Here is a 15,928-nt window from a genome sequence, read left to right on the forward strand (position 1 = left end):
TCAAGGAGTTACGGTGGAGTTATGTAAGCGGCGTACATATTTTTGTGTCTGAACCATGCCGCGGATTAGCGTTAGGGAGCTGTTACTCCGAGCCAGTGGGCGTTAATAACTCTAGTGGGAGAGGGTAGATTTCATAATCCAGTGATGCATCAGTGATTTTAACCTTAACCAATGAAAATACACGACCACGATTAGCAGACAGCAACTACATACCCGTACCCTATGATATGACAACGAAATAGCTATGTCAAATGTATTTTCAGGTTCAGATTTTAAGGAACAGTAAAGTTGGCGTCAGTGATACGATATTTTCATAAATTAAATCAATTAATCAGATAATTGTCCGTGTAACAATTACGTTTTAAATTATTTTGAATTAAAATGCAATTCTACAAGAAGCAAGAACAAATCAGTATATTTGAAGGCAAACATTATTGTATAAAAAAAACAAAAACAATGTAAACGATGTTAACTTTCATGCATTGTCATGAATGTATACATATTGACCTGATCAGAATGTTTTAAACGCAAGGCATTGGAATGTTGGTCGTTGTGTCTAAATACCTGGGCTTTTAATGCCACGGATTACCGTACGCCTTGCGTAGATAACTCCATTGTAACTCCGTGAGTCTGAACATACCCTAAGTGCATGTAAGTTAAAGTTCAATACCATATTAAATAGAAGAGTGAATTAATCAAATATAAAACAATTATTTTTTATTTGCTTAATCTTGACCCTGGATAATAAATAGACAAACAAATAAGCTTAACAATAGAAAGAAAGAAAAAACAAACATTAACACAAAATAAGAGAAAATTCTACTCTGTTTGTTATGACAACCAACATCTTATCTTAAATTCTACTCTGTTTGTTATCACAACCAACATCTTATCTTAAATTCTACTCTGTTTGTTATCACAACCAACATCTTATCTTAAATTCTACTCTGTTTGTTATCACAACCAACATCTTATCTTAAATTCTACTCTGTTATCATGTTATCACAACCAACATCTTATCTTAAATTCTACTCTGTTTGTTATCACAACCAACATCTTATCTTAAATTCTACTCTGTTTGTTATCACAACCAACATCTTATCTTAAATTCTACTCTGTTATCATGTTATCACAACCAACATCTTATCTTAAATTCTACTCTGTTATCATGTTATCACAACCAACATCTTATCTTAAATTCTACTCTGTTATCATGTTATCACAACCAACATCTTATCTTAAATTCTACTCTGTTATCATGTTATCACAACCAACATCTTATCTTAAATTCTACTCTGTTTGTTATCACAACCAACATCTTATCTTAAATTCTACTCTGTTATCATGTTATCACAACCAACATCTTATCTTAAATTAGATTAATTAAAAGCAATGTTTTATGAAACCTTCTTTTTTATATTAACAAACATGTTAAATGTAAAACTAACCTGCCCTGATGCTGTGAGGGCCAGTGAGGATTGGCTACCACAGCTAACTTTGCGTATGAACATTCCAAGCAATGCTTCAATCACCTTGGGTTTGTACACTCTAATGGTATCACCATGTCCAAGCTTACCTGAAATGATTGCAATCAGTATATTTGTAATACAAGAATTTCAGTGAAAATACCGGGTTTCCCCCAATTTGTGTTACGGATTCTGGCAAAAACAGAAGACAATTAATGCAGTAACTAGACGTCAGACTAGGCCTATAGCTAGCGTACGATGTTTGTACGTTTCAGACTGTTGTTTACCAGTTAGGCCTACAAAACTAAGCCTATCTAGGCTGGCCTAAAGACGAGAGAACATTCACCGCGACCTACTTAGGTAGTGCATTGTTTCTCTCTTTTTATCATAAATTACCATAAAACGTATCTAAGACAAGGAAAAACCTGGTTTAATGTTTTTAAAGTAATATGCATTATTTTTTTAAAACGTCAAAATTGTAGCGAATGGGTCTTTAATTAATTATTGAATTGGTCAAACATGTAGGGTCAGCATACAATTGATATGCTTTTTACAAGAAATAAATAAAAGCATTTTTCACCTATTTAAAATGTGATTCCAAAATTTCTCTTGTTATAGTTTTATGTTCTTACCATTATCACCACCACCAAATGACCACACAGTTCGGCCATCTTGAGAGACCGCTATTGTGTGAGAACTCCCACACAGAACTTGACCAACACTACTGATGTCTTTGACCAGAGTCGGACAGTTCTTACTGTTACTATCACCATGACCTATACAAACAGAAATCAAAATTTGGTTATTTTAAGATCGTAATACTTTACACAAAAATCCTGATTACAGGATAGAAAAATCCAGGATTTGAACCTACAACCCTGGGATTGTTAAGCAAGCATGTTAACCATCAGTGCAGGGTTCTAAGCTAGTAATTGTTTTCTTACCTAATCTTCCATAATCTCCTTCACCCCATGTATACAACTGACCATCATGTGTAATACAGGCACTATGGCGGTACCCAGCGGATATCCCTACAACAACCTTGCCAGTTAAAACACCTTGGATCATCTTTGGATATTTCTGAGTAGCTGTGTTACTATGGCCTAGCTTTCCATAGTCACCATCCCCCCAACTAAAAACTTGTCCTTCTGTGGTTAGGGCAAGGGTGTGTCCATCTGAACCCTGTAAGACATAAACAATATATTTGAATGATAACAATTACATTTCAACAACATCTTATATACATTATTATGCAATCACAAATAGTTTAATTTCTAAGCATAATTGCTTCAAAAAGAAATTTGGATATTAATAGGCCTGTCAGACTGCTTGTATGCTCACGTGCAGTCAACTATATAAATATTTATTGCATGTTAGATATTTTCATAGTTGATATTAAATTGAATTGATCACTTTATTTCAGAACAAATATTCCATATTTATACAACAAAAATTAATACAAAACAGAAAATCACACTAAAATAGGATTATTTCCTACTTTATAGTGAAGACATTTGAAAATCGCAACAGATAGTTTGTAGTACACTTAACAAGTGTTCACAACTCTTAATATAAAATCATAGATATTGAATAATTAAAATGTAAAAATTGATTTATTATAAGTTAATCAAAAAATTAAATATATATCATATTTCAAGGAAACCTTTTTTTTCATGCATGCATTGTCTAGTTTATGGAACAATAAATTTGATTGATTTATCGATGTCAGCATATTATGTTAGTGCCCTCTAAATAATTGGCTTCCAATTTTTACCAGCAAAAATATACTATTGACTTGCTAACGTAGTTGAAATATAGATGGCCGTGAAGATGGCATGAATTTTAACAATACATTACCTTTGAAGATGAGACTTTAGTTATCATATAGTTTTCAAAATTAAGTTTCTTAAGTTGTGTTTGGTTGTTTGAATCTCCTAGGCCTAGTCTACCATAACTGCCTTTCCCACATGCTTTCACAGTCCCATCACTATTTGTCACAAATGTGCAATACTGGCCAGCTTCAACCTGAAAAAGTCAAGTTTCATTTAAAGTGGTGTCAAGGGTAGAGATGTGTAAAGGGTGGGGAGGCTTGTCAGTAAGTGGTGTCAAGGGTAGAGATGTGTAAAGGGTGGGGAGGCTTGTCAGTAAGTGGTGTCAAGGGTAGAGATGTGTAAAGGGTGGAGAGGCTTGTCAGTAAGTGGTGTCAAGGGTAGAGGTGTGTAAAAGGTGTCAAGGGTAGAGGTGTGTAAAGGGTGGAGAGGCTTGTCAGTAGGTGGTGTCAAGGGTAGAGGTGTGTAAAGGGTGGGAGGGTAGAGGTGTGTAAAGGGTGTCAAGGGTAGAGGGGTGACAAGGGTGTCAAGGGTAGAGGGGTGACAAGGGTGACAAGGGTGACAAGGGTGTCAAGGGTAGAGGTTTGTAAAGGGTGGGAGGGTAGAGGTGTGTAAAGGGTTGGAGGTTAGAGGTGTGTAAAGGGTGAGAGGGTAGAGGTGTGTAAAGGGTGAGAGGGTAGAGGTGTGTAAAGGGTGGGAGGGTAGAGGTGTGTGAAGGGTGGGAGGGTAGAGGTGTGTAAAGGGAGGGTGGGTAGAGGTGTATATTTTAAATGGATGTAAAGAAACATTATACATGTTTTTTTTTAGTCAGCTTATCCACGTACTATTTCCAATATGCTATGCGCAAGATCATCATGGCGAGTAATTACCTGTTGTGGATTGGCAAACGAGGGTGCTAATTTAGGCTGAAGGATCTTCTCTTGACTTCCTTCGGCTAGTTGGTGACTACTATTACTTCCCCACACATATACCTCTGTAGTTTCTGGTAAGATCACGTTGCTAGTTTTCTCTTCAGGACAAGTGCAGGTCCTAGCATATTCTGACCCAAGGCGAGTGATCTTTAAAAAAAAAAAAAATTAATATTAAGTATGAAGGTCAGATTATCTAAACAATGATCCATGTCTATCATAGCTTTTGACAGACAGCTCAATGCAAATGTGCCTAAATGTTCTTTTATCCAGATTCCTAATTGCGGTGTATGTATATTGCTCGTGTGCACTTTAAAGAACCTAGTACATCTTTCGAGACGAGTAGGGGGTTAACCCGGTGTACTAGTTGTGTCGTGGACAGACGTAATGGCGCTGTAATTGGCTGCCGATGACACGATGAGAAGAATGTTGTTGAAAAGGTGTAACATCTAAGTCCACAGCGCTCTGATCTTCATGAAATAGTGCTATATAAATGTCGCAAATTACTATACATTAATTTTACAATAGAATCCGTATCAAAGGGCATCCATATTAGTAACAACCTTAAATAAATAATAAAAATATGTATGTAATGTAGTAATGAATTTTAATTTGTATTAATTGCACACTTACTTCTTCCAACAGGTATAATGCAGCTTTATATAATGGACACTGTCCAGTATCTTCTAAACCACTTGTTCCTCTGTCAGTCAAACAACCCTAAAATGAATAACAAGACGTATTACGCACATTTTAGTATTAAACCTAATTGAAGAAAAATTAAAAAAATATTAAACAAATATTAATAATTAAACAGTGAAAGTAAAGATTATTATTTAATATCAAAAATTTTAATTAAATATTTTCCCCTCTAAAATAGTGTGTAATTCTGAGTAGCAATCGAAAACACAATAATTTTATGTCAGTTAAAAAGCTTTTTAAAATCTAATATTTATGCACTAGACTTACCACAGCTTTTCGCATCTGACAAATAACACTTAGATAAAATTCATATGAAATACATCCTGGTTTATAGCACGTAGAAGATCCATCAGTGGTGGTTGTAGTCGCAGTTGAAGCATTTAAAGCCATCTCAATCCAATCCAAAAGAAACTGTAAAGATCCACGTTGTACTGCCAAACCAAGTATCAACTCCGACGCCAACTGTTGCCCTTCAAGATCGGCTCCACAACTGGGAACAGTTGTCGATTTCAAAAACCCTGTTACTTGTTTCAAACACTCAATGCCCAAGTTTGGAATTTTGCTTTCGTTGGCAAGTGAGAGAGGGGGCAGAGTAGCGACAACATCAATAGCAGTTCTAAGGACATCGTTACATAAATTTACTTGAGGTTGACTCTGTTGCAGTGGCTGCTGTTGAAACCAGTTCTGTCTAAGAAGAGCAAAGAGTAAACTTAGACCTGTGCGTACTCCCATTTCGACAAGAGCGTCTGTTCCAAAATTAACCTTTTGTAGGCAAGATTTATCATCTACTTTGTTTGATTGCGACTGCTGTAGCTTCTGTTCTTGTTTAACTTTTTCCTTATCATGAAATTTACTTGATATAGCGTAAAATACTCGTTGAAGGATGACAAGGCGCTTCTGAAGTCCCGAAGCGAAGGGAGAATCACTGCACACATTTCTCGCTAAACTTTGTTGATTATTTAAAAGTGCTTTTAGATAATGTTCCTGTTCTTCAAGGGATGGTGTCTCTCTTTCAAAATCTGGAAGATGTGGTCCTTGTAGGTGAACGCCTTGCCGTGGAAGACTTGATATTTCTTTATTTGTTTCCAGTCTTTCATAAAGTTTCTGGACACCATCTCGGCATGTGATCTCTCTCCAGTCTTCCATAATCCAGGAGGAATTAAGATGCTCCAACCATTTCAATTTCACAGGCATTGTTCCTGCCATTTTAAATCAATAGATTAGCCTGGGAATTGACAGTAAGTTAAACATGCTGTTAGTGCACAAATTATTAATGAACATCTAACCTGTTAATTACTAAATATCTATATACACTGTAAGACATTTTAAAGGTATTATCATTATTTTTATTTATTTTTTATTTATTCAACTTCTGACTAACACTGATAGTAAAGGATTGGGACCAACAGGTGGTAAACACCTCTAAAAACAGTCCAGTCACAATTGCACAGTGGCTGTGTGTGACATTGGCTGTGTTTGTGTGGACTCCAACTCGTCTCAAAAGATTTACTAGGTTCTTTAAAGTGCACATGAGCTACAGTATATGTACACTGGACCTACGGTTTATAGTCCTTATCCGAGAAGATTCGTTCTACCACCAGAACCACAGAGATGGGAGCCTCAAACCCTTGCCAATGTTATGGCTACGTAATTACGGTTCCACTATCTTAACCGCTCGGCCACTTATTTTAAAATAAAATAAATAGAATTTACAGCAGTATACTGTATGTAGATTAGGCCTACATGCATGACATTTTTTAGTTGGCACATTAAATCATACAACCATAAATAAAAGGTAATAAGGACATTGTCATTGCACACAGTAACATAACATAGTTCTAGCCTAGGTCTGATGTCAGAGGAAATCCGTCGTGCCTAATTTTGGTTGCGATAAAATCAACTACCAGTATTTTGTATGGAGCGTTGCTAGATACGCTTTTTATCATTTATCATTATCGGTTAAGTTTGTTTCGATATCGGTCACCTTTTATTTTGGTCGCTCTACTCTGTATAGGGGTGCACTAGATACATTATTGCTGTTTCTAGATGTTTTTAATTAAAACGCTCATTATGAATTAACTAGTTAATTTTACTTTAAATTCATCTGAATATAGAAATATTGTGACAGAAGTAAAACGCGACCGATATCATCGAAGGATTTAGTTCTAGCGGCCCGCCATACAAAATGCCCAAAGTTGATTTTATTGCAGCCAAAATTAAACAAGACACATCTAGCTCGTGTGCACTTTAAAAAACCTCAAGACGAGTAGGGCCCAGGGGTTACCCCGGTGTATTAGTACATCACACTGATAACTGGGCCCTATAATATGCTTTATAATTAAATTTAGACTTACTGTAGTTACGCCTGGCCTAGGCCTTAGTAGGCGGAGAGAGGCTAAGTTTACTTTTCTATTAATTTATTTAAAATTAAATTTAAATGATCCATTTATTGAGACATTTGATATTTATAAATTAGGGGTACACTAGATTAGAAATAGTGAAAATCTATCACACTTATATAATTATAAAGAATATAAAGCTAGAGCCTAGCCTAGCCTCCATCTACACCACTCCCTTAGTTAGGGATAGAACCGGATCCTATTCACAGTTATCAAGGCACGTCGTACGTCCACGTCCACGTTAAGGCCTAGGATAGTTAGCTACTAGCCTAGCTAGGCCTAGGCCTCCTACTAGGTGGTTAGGGGCCTACTACAAGTACAAATGCTTACTAAAACCCTAGCAAAATAAGTTGTTTTTTTTATAAATCTCAATCATAATTTTAATAATGAAATGTATCAATAATTTACTTACAAGGTAGCTTATGCAATCTCATCCCTACAATTTACAGTCTTTGACACAGAGAAACTATCATCCGAAAACAGAACAAAACTACAGCTGCAGCAGAAAAATCTGAGGAGAAAAACTGAGGGCGACATTTTAGGCACCACCTTCCTCCTTTCAGCATGACATCTATTTTTTTTAAATTTTTGTCAATAAATTTTATATTGTAATTAATTACTGTAGTTAACTTTATTATTTCGATTTTTAAATAATCACATACCAATTTCATGAGGTAAGCAAATTCGATCCAAGTTCTGCCCAATCTTTTACAAATAATAACAAATTTATAATATTAATTAATAATTTTTAAACTAAAAACAAATAACGATACCAATAACATGTGTATAATACATTTATTAAAAAATTGCATTACATCACAAATAAGAATATATATATAAATTTGCTCCACCCCTTAAATTCGCACACTTTGGTAAATTCATTTATAGACCCTACAATTTCAGATAATCTCACCGCTAATTTTGGATTCTGTATAGTTAGTTAATATATCACAGGCATTCACGCCTTTTAAGTAATGAGATTGTTACAATACAGTACTTGTTTGCAATGTGTCCATGTAACAATCATCTATACATTACAGTATATGAAAATATTCTAAATTCAAAATTGCATTATATTTTATAAATATACTGTAATATTATTGATTTATTTTTTCATTTTTCAAGAATATCAAATTATTTTGTATTAATAATTTAATAAAATGCCAATGTACAATATTACCTAAATATAAACATTTGTTTGCTAAAAACTGACTAAATAAATACAATATGAAGTTGTATAGTAAAATGTGAGGTACAATATGGCTTTTTTCTACTTCAAAAATGAATATTGTAGTATCTACAAAAGCAATACAAGAATAAACTACTTACTTTGTGAGTTAGTTTTTGTATTTAAAGGCACTAATTTTGTACAAAGAATGTTCTAAAATCTGATTGTATTTTAGAGATGTATATTGTGTGTGATTAAAGAACGATACAATATCATACTAAATAAAACTTTTAATTTAAGCAGAATGAAAAAGAAAGAAAAAAACTACAGTACTAAAATATACTTTGTTAAATATTAAATAATAACTCTGGTACAACACATAACATTTAAAATGTCGGAACTCTCTGTACTACTCTTTCTGATGGGTGCTGATTGATGAAATCATCGATAAGTTCATTGACCTCGTATGGAGCCTCCAACATCACCATGTGACCTGCTTCTACAGTTTTCATTCTACAATCACAAATTGTCTACAAAAAAAAAGGAAACATTTTGTAATTTGCAAAAATATTAGCTAGCCGGGGGCAGGTATGGATGTTTGGAAAGGATTAGGTCCTCACAAGATGGATGGATGGTTTCAAGGCTGGATCTGGTCCTACCATAAGGTGAAGAGGGTGTTATTCCTGGAAAAAAGAGTTAGGCTAGTTTGCCTATTTATCATCACTGCCAACTAACCTCTATCATTTCATGTTCTTCATCAATGCCAATAAATTGATCTTGAGTGCCATATATAAGCAGAATAGGTGTGTTTAATGCAGCATGGTAGTTTCTGTCACCCTCAGCCCAATCCTGTCCATTCATCATTGCATGGAGAACACTTGCAGAAGCATTAAATGAGTTATTTTTGTCCAACTTGGCTTGCTGAGATGGATCTTTGAAGGCACGCCTATGGATTGAAAACATTTGATAATTTATAAATAAAACAATTGAATAATGGTTAAAACCTTTTTTTTTTAAGTGCTGAATACATTTTTTTGCAAAAATGTCTTCAAAAAAAGATAAAAATATAAATAAAATAAATAAAATAAATAAAATCAGAGTTTGAACATGCCATTTTGCAGTTTTAATCAAGTTGATCACTTGAAAAAGCCAATTTGACGATTTTCTGCTTTAAAATACAGTGTTCATGTATATAATTGTTTATATCTTAATCCATTTTTTGGTCAAAGTGAATAAATATTATAAAATGTCATATTTCATCAAAAAAATCTACAATTATTTTTTTTCAGAGGGACAGATATATTTAAATATTCTAGAGGCATACCACAAATTGTAGGGAGTTAATGTTCCATCTGTATCTTGTGTGGTCTTATTTACATTTAATATTGTTCAACATAATCAAGCACAAAAATAAACAAAAACATCATATGTACCAATAACAACTCAATAATGAATCCATTAATGGGAAAGTTTAGGTTTCAACAGGATTACATTTATATTTGTTCAACAGTAATCAAGCACATATCAAAAATTACTATCTAAAAATAGATAAAATTCATACTATGTAACATTAACAACTCACTTAATGAATCCATTGACAATCATCGGCTTTATACAGGACAAGATAAAAGCTGGCAAGCAGAAGATCTGACAAGGCTGTGGCTTTAAAGATTGTGGACCACCACCACTAATTAGTATCACCTTAGATACCTGATTGCTTCTTTCATGAGCTAACTTTACACAGAACGAAGATCTGCAAATAAAAATAAATCTTATATCATAGTTAATTATAGAAAAATAATTATAATCACTCAGTGCAATAATATCATATTATACTGTGTCATAATCACTAAATCAATCAGCTAAATATAAACATAAAACATACCCATATGAGTGTCCAATCAAAATATTTTCTTCTTTGGCGAATGCATCGAATAGTACAAGCATATCTTCTGATAATTCTGAGAATGTGTACGCTTTTTTATGCTTAGGTGCACTACTCAATCCGTGACCTAATAAGTCTGGCACAACTATTTCATAATTTTCCTGATAGAAATACTCCACTTGATGCTTCCAGAGCTTGGCAGAACCTCCAACGCCATGGATAAAAAAAATCACAGGATTGGTCGATGAGGCAGAAGAAGCGTTTCCAGCATGATTGACTGTTTGTGAATCTGTGACAATTTGGTCTATGACTATATTTTCAGATGAACACCCATAACTGCATTTCGGAGGAATGTTTGATTTAGATTTGGTACTTTTGATGGCTTGGAATAAGCCATTTGATACACAATGATCAGGTTCAGGTGTTACGTGTTGCACCATTATTTTGCGTCCTTCTCGTATTTCAATGTTTAATATATCACCATGGACTGATCCAACAGGATTCACTTGGTTTTTTCTACGCCATAGATGTTCATGTTTGTGTCCACTTTCGTCTTGAAGCATGGTTTGCATCCCACATCATACTGGTGATGTTTAATCATTTGATCTATCAGCACTTCCAGTTCTTCACCTTCACGTATAATAAATATCTATCAAGTACAAAAATATGGCAGAATATTTGAATCATGGAGAAACATGAAATTGGTTGTGTTTGAAATTGGCTGTGACAATTTTGTATAGAGCGCTGATGTGGCCTAAGAGGCCTGGATTACAATGATATCGGTCAAGCTTTAAATCGTTCGCTCTATTTTGTATGAGCAATTTTTAAAACGATTTTGAAAATGAAAACACAAATTATTATAAAATACCGATCAATCAAGGTTTAAACAAATGTCAATAGTATTATAGAATTTCTATAGTATTCAAAATTAATAACTAAAACATAATAAACGTTTTTATTAAAAAACGGCGATAATTACTAAATATATAATCACAAATTAGCGCGAACAAAATAAAACGTGACCGATTCAAACGTAACTAGGCCTAGCCTATACTAGTAATATGATAATTGATATAAAGCGCATCTACAAAATACCGGATATTGATTTTATCGCGACCGATTTCATCCAACACTGGAGGGCTATTATTTATACGCCTATCTATGCTAGGCCTTACTGTATTTTGAGTTTGAATGGGGAGAGAGGCATTCATTCTCTCTCTCTCTCTCCCACCACCTCAGACTGTCCTGTGAAGTGTATGATGGTAGGGTGTGTCGAAAGCGAAGACCTCGAAAACGAAGATCGAAGACCGAAGACCTCGAAAGCGAAGACCCTACGAAATGGTAGTGTACACAAAATCGGACCAAAATCACACACAACTGATGATAACACCTTGAATTTACAGATTCTAAAAAAATATTTCGATTTTAATCGTTATGTTATAAAAAAACATGACTTTATCTATGAACAAGCTCACGTGTATTCAATGGAGTTAATATGTGATATGGTTTTACGAACAAACACATCGCGCTATTTGCAAGGCGACAGACGCACAAGAAGGACATCGCACAGAGCATTGAATATTGAATGCAATGCCTACAATTTAAAACCATAGCCAAATTGTATAGAAAAGTATAGAAATAAACTACAAATATGTAAATTATAAGAAGTAAAGGATGGCGATAGCCCTATTTAGGCTAATTTTAGAGCCTATATAAAAAGTGTCCGTATCATAGATTTTACACTTGTTTTAAAAAATGTTATAGCCTACGCGTGAATACAACTTAGAGATCCTTTTTTTTTTGCATTTAAATATGTTGATATTATGTTTATTATCTATAATATTTGCATATTATCCAAAATGTATGAATAAATACAATAAGATATTTATTTTCCTTTAATTATTCTGTATAGTATTTTAAACGTTTACATTTTCCCCATTTTAGCCTATACTGCAGTATTGCTGATTTAATTATTCGCCAGTTTAAAAATGTTTTTCTAATAATAATGGACAAATAATATTATCAGTACGGTATCGGTTAGTGTGATTGGTGAAGCGACAGTAATATGTAAAGAAGAAAAATGTAAAAAGTAAAATAAATATTTCATTAACCAACGTATGAACCACTAAACTAACTAACAAAAACATCCTGCCACAACGTATCGTATTGACGCGCAACATAAGAAAATACTCTATTTTGCATCCACTCACGAGAGAATCATTACGATGAACGTAAGGCATAAACGGTGTTGAACACGTCGGTTCCCACTTGTGAGGACACGCAAGTTTGTTCTTAATGCGCACTTTGCGTGGATCTGGAAACTAATTCCAGCTCTTAAAATATTTCCAGGCCAAATTTGACAGAACATATTCAAATTATGATTTGACAAAAAGCTAAAAAGAACGAACGATAGGAATCATCGTTCTGCAAATGTTGGTTATAATCGATCGTTTCCTGCGACATATCATCTGTTTCACGGCTTCCATAATTCAGAATATCATTTAATTATGCCATTATGTCATCGTTAACAAAGACAAAAGTCATTCAAAACAAAGATTGAAATAAAAAATATTCGCTCCAAAATTGTCGATTTTGTTACGGTTGCAATGTGATTAGTGACGATATTAAAACGGGTGTTTATTTATATTGGTATTACGTTTACCGACACTGTCAAAAGACATGTTTAATGAAGTTCCAGTTCCGCCAACCACAATTGTCCTCATCATGAAAGTAAAAAAAAAAGAAACTGACTTCTGAAGCATTGCCCGTGGTGAATACAAAAAAAAGAGTTACTCTCTATACATGTCTTTATTAAGGATGGTGAATTTTTATCGGGCTTAACCACTCTAACCCCAACCTTCTATCTCACAGGCTTGTGGATGAGACGACTATTCAACAGTCTCCCGATTTTCAACAGATTGTCGACGTCCCGCTTCTAAATGTTTGCATATCCCTGCCATTAGTCTCCATTAACAAAAGAAAAAAAAATTTTAAAAAATTGAAGAAACAGGTTACCGGTTGTATAATGACCATTTAAATATAGAATTGACACTAAACAAACAAATCTAAGAGAATTATACTATTATAACGGGTTAACGATCGAGCAAAATCTTCAGAATGTGATGCCTATCGTTCGTTCTCTACAGTAGGCCTATTAGCCTTTTGTCAAATCATAATTTGAATACAGTATAATTTTTGATTTAACAATAAAAAGATATAAAATAAGTTCCGTTACTTCACGGTAAGCTATTGGGACGACTGTCATCGGCCCAGGAAATATTTTAAGAGCTGAAATTTGTTTTCAGATCGACGCAACGTATCCACGCAAAGTGCGCCGTAATGCGTGGTTCCCACTAGCGACGCAACACAAGGACGTAACGCAACGCAAGTGAATTGACCAATCACAAGCGATGGCTTATTCGCTTGTGATTGCTAACTGTCTATAACTTCGCTTGTCATTGGTTAAAACGCTTGCGTTGCGTGTACATTCTTGCGTTACGTTCTAGTGGGAACCAAGCTTAAGGAAATAACCTTGCGTGTCATCACAAGTGGGAATCGACGTGTTCAACACACCGTTTCTGCTTTACGTTCATCATAATGATCTTTTCGATCGTGAGGGGATGCAAAATAGATAGATGAGTATTTCCTTTACGATACGTTGTGGCAGGATTTTTTTTTTAGTGGTTTATACGTTAGTTAATGAAATATTTATTTTCCTTTTTAAATTTTTCTTTACATAGTAGGCCTACTGTCGTTTCACCAACCACACTAAATATTCTGATACTGATATATTATTTGTCTATTATGAATACATTAGAAAACATTTTGAAACTGGCGATTAAGTAAAACAGCAATAGTAGTATACAATGGGAAAATGTAAAAGTTTAAATACAATACAGGAAAATGAATATCTTATTGTATTTATTTATACATTTAGATAAAGTACAATAGGCAAATATTATAAGATAAAAAACACATAGCAACATATAAAATCAAAATACGGACACTTTTTATATAGGCTCTAAAATAAGCCTAAAAAAAGTCTACAGCCATCCTTTACTTCTTACAATTTACTTTTATGTAGTTTATTTCTATACTTATAAACAATTGGCTATGGGTTTAAATTGTAGGCGACGTGTGCTACAAAGTTATCGGAACAAAAGTGACATTTAATTTTGCATTCAATATTCAATGCTCTGTGCAAGGTCCTTCTTGTGCGTCCGTCGCCTTGCAAATAGCGCGATGTGTTTGTTCGTAAAACCATATCACATATTAACTCCATTGGTGAAAACGCGTGAGCCTGTTCATAGATAAAGTCATGTTTTTTGATAACGTAACAAATAAAATCGAAATATTTTTTTAGAATCTGTAAATTCAAGGTGTTATCACGATTTTTTATGATTTTGGTCGGATTTTGTGCACACTACCATTTCGTAGGGTCTTCGCTTTCGAGGTCTTCGGTCTTCGATCTTCGCTTTCGAGGTCTTCGCTTTCGACACACCCTATGATGGTACGTATGAGATGAGCAGAGGACATGCTATGATGCTAGCCTCTAGCTAGTAATTAGGCCTAGTACTGTTAGGCCTAGGCTAGGCCTACTTTCTACTCGATCCTAGTAAGTAGTAGGAGGCTACTACGTACTAGCTAGCCTAGCCCCCCCCCCCCCCCCCCTCTCCTAGCTAAAGCCTGGCCCTAGTGGTAGTAGTAGGCTAGCTAGAGCCTAGGGGGATGCTAGTAGGGAGGGGGATGCTAGTAGGGAGGGGGATGGCCTTTTTAAAGCTCCATTGTAATCATTGTATATATTTATATCCCTACCTGATAACCTACTAGCCCAACATCATCATTCTCGAACTACCATTTACCTTGTTACAATAACAACTGTCATGAATAAATTATGAGCCATAAATCGATAATTGACTTGTTTGTGTGTTCATCATACATAATGTTGGTGTGTTGTGGACGATGGAGAGGCCATCATAGTCGATTGTTTGTTAACAACAACCAATCAGCGGTGGCGCCAGACTCTTAGCAACAGTGTAGCAATTAATTTAAAACAAAATTACTATTTAATTATACACAGTATTGGTGTCTGGCAGCCTGGCTAAAAAAATTACATAAACTGCTCATGTTTAAAAAAAAGTTGGTTGTTTGACACACTGATTTCAAATATTAATAAATTCAGCTTATTGAACCAACTATGAAGAGTTTAAAAAAAAAAAATATATATATATATCAATATATTTGAAACGATAATGAGGAAATCTGTGAGAATGAGAAAAAGTCGCCCCAACCGAGACTCCATCCCGCCTCGTGAATAAAAATACTGTAAGATGAGGGCGTATCAATTTGATCTCTGTTGCGCGTGTGTACAACTGAGGACTAGTGCTGTTCCGCCGTACCACGCCGAGAATGTTAAAGAGTCGCTATCCAATTGAGTTTGAACAATACCATGAAAGCCCCAGTGGTCTAATGGTTAGGGCAACTGCATATCAAGCAGGCGGTCCAAGTTCGAGTCTCAGTTGGGGCGACTTTTTCTCATTCTCACAGATTTCCTCATCTTTCCATAAATTG

General features: G+C 34.6%; 2 protein-coding genes across 7 annotated transcripts in view; both read right to left on the minus strand.

Annotated features, from left to right (window-relative positions):
- Positions 1-7,801, minus strand: part of LOC140062970 (probable E3 ubiquitin-protein ligase HERC1) — a 64,887-nt gene extending 57,086 nt beyond the window's left edge. For 3 of the 5 annotated variants that reach the window (XM_072109375.1, XM_072109374.1, XM_072109372.1), the window contains exons 1-8: positions 7,717-7,801; positions 5,173-6,130; positions 4,837-4,923; positions 4,165-4,353; positions 3,324-3,491; positions 2,411-2,648; positions 2,099-2,242; positions 1,449-1,576 (exon numbers count right to left, since the gene is read on the minus strand). In XM_072109375.1, the coding sequence (XP_071965476.1) occupies positions 1,449-1,576; positions 2,099-2,242; positions 2,411-2,648; positions 3,324-3,491; positions 4,165-4,353; positions 4,837-4,923; positions 5,173-6,111 (1,893 nt within the window). In that variant the 5' untranslated portion in view covers positions 6,112-6,130; positions 7,717-7,801. Of the gene's footprint in view, positions 1-1,448; positions 1,577-2,098; positions 2,243-2,410; positions 2,649-3,323; positions 3,492-4,164; positions 4,354-4,836; positions 4,924-5,172; positions 6,229-7,716 lie in introns of those variants that run through there. The other 2 variants (XM_072109376.1, XM_072109373.1) reach the window with 2 other exon arrangements.
- Positions 7,802-8,760: 959 nt separating this feature from the next.
- LOC140062409 (protein ABHD8-like) lies at positions 8,761-15,460 on the minus strand. 2 transcript variants are annotated; one of them, XM_072108620.1, is made up of 5 exons: positions 15,220-15,460; positions 10,358-11,006; positions 10,055-10,225; positions 9,208-9,418; positions 8,761-9,002 (listed from the first exon to the last, which is right to left on the minus strand). In XM_072108620.1, the coding sequence occupies exons 2-5, from the start codon at positions 10,927-10,929 to the stop codon at positions 8,859-8,861; spliced, it is 1,098 nt and encodes a 365-aa protein (XP_071964721.1). In that variant the 5' UTR covers positions 10,930-11,006; positions 15,220-15,460; the 3' UTR covers positions 8,761-8,858. The 2 variants fall into 2 exon arrangements, with proteins under 2 accessions (XP_071964721.1, XP_071964720.1); XM_072108619.1 differs by having other exon boundaries at positions 15,173-15,460.
- Positions 15,461-15,928: the final 468 nt, after the last annotated feature.

This window comes from Antedon mediterranea, chromosome 11 (genome assembly GCF_964355755.1).
Source record: "Antedon mediterranea chromosome 11, ecAntMedi1.1, whole genome shotgun sequence".
NCBI lineage: Eukaryota > Metazoa > Echinodermata > Crinoidea > Comatulida > Antedonidae > Antedon > Antedon mediterranea.

Coding starts and splice junctions, on each gene's coding strand:
- LOC140062409 (XM_072108620.1), bottom strand. CDS start 10,929: ATGCAAACCATGCTTCAAGACGAAAGTGGACACAAACATGAACATCTA. Junction 9,419..10,054: donor ATTGTCAATGGATTCATTAA/GTGAGTTGTTAA, acceptor TTCAATCCATAG/GCGTGCCTTCAAAGATCCAT. Junction 9,003..9,207: donor AAGAACATGAAATGATAGAG/GTTAGTTGGCAG, acceptor TTTTTTTTGTAG/ACAATTTGTGATTGTAGAAT.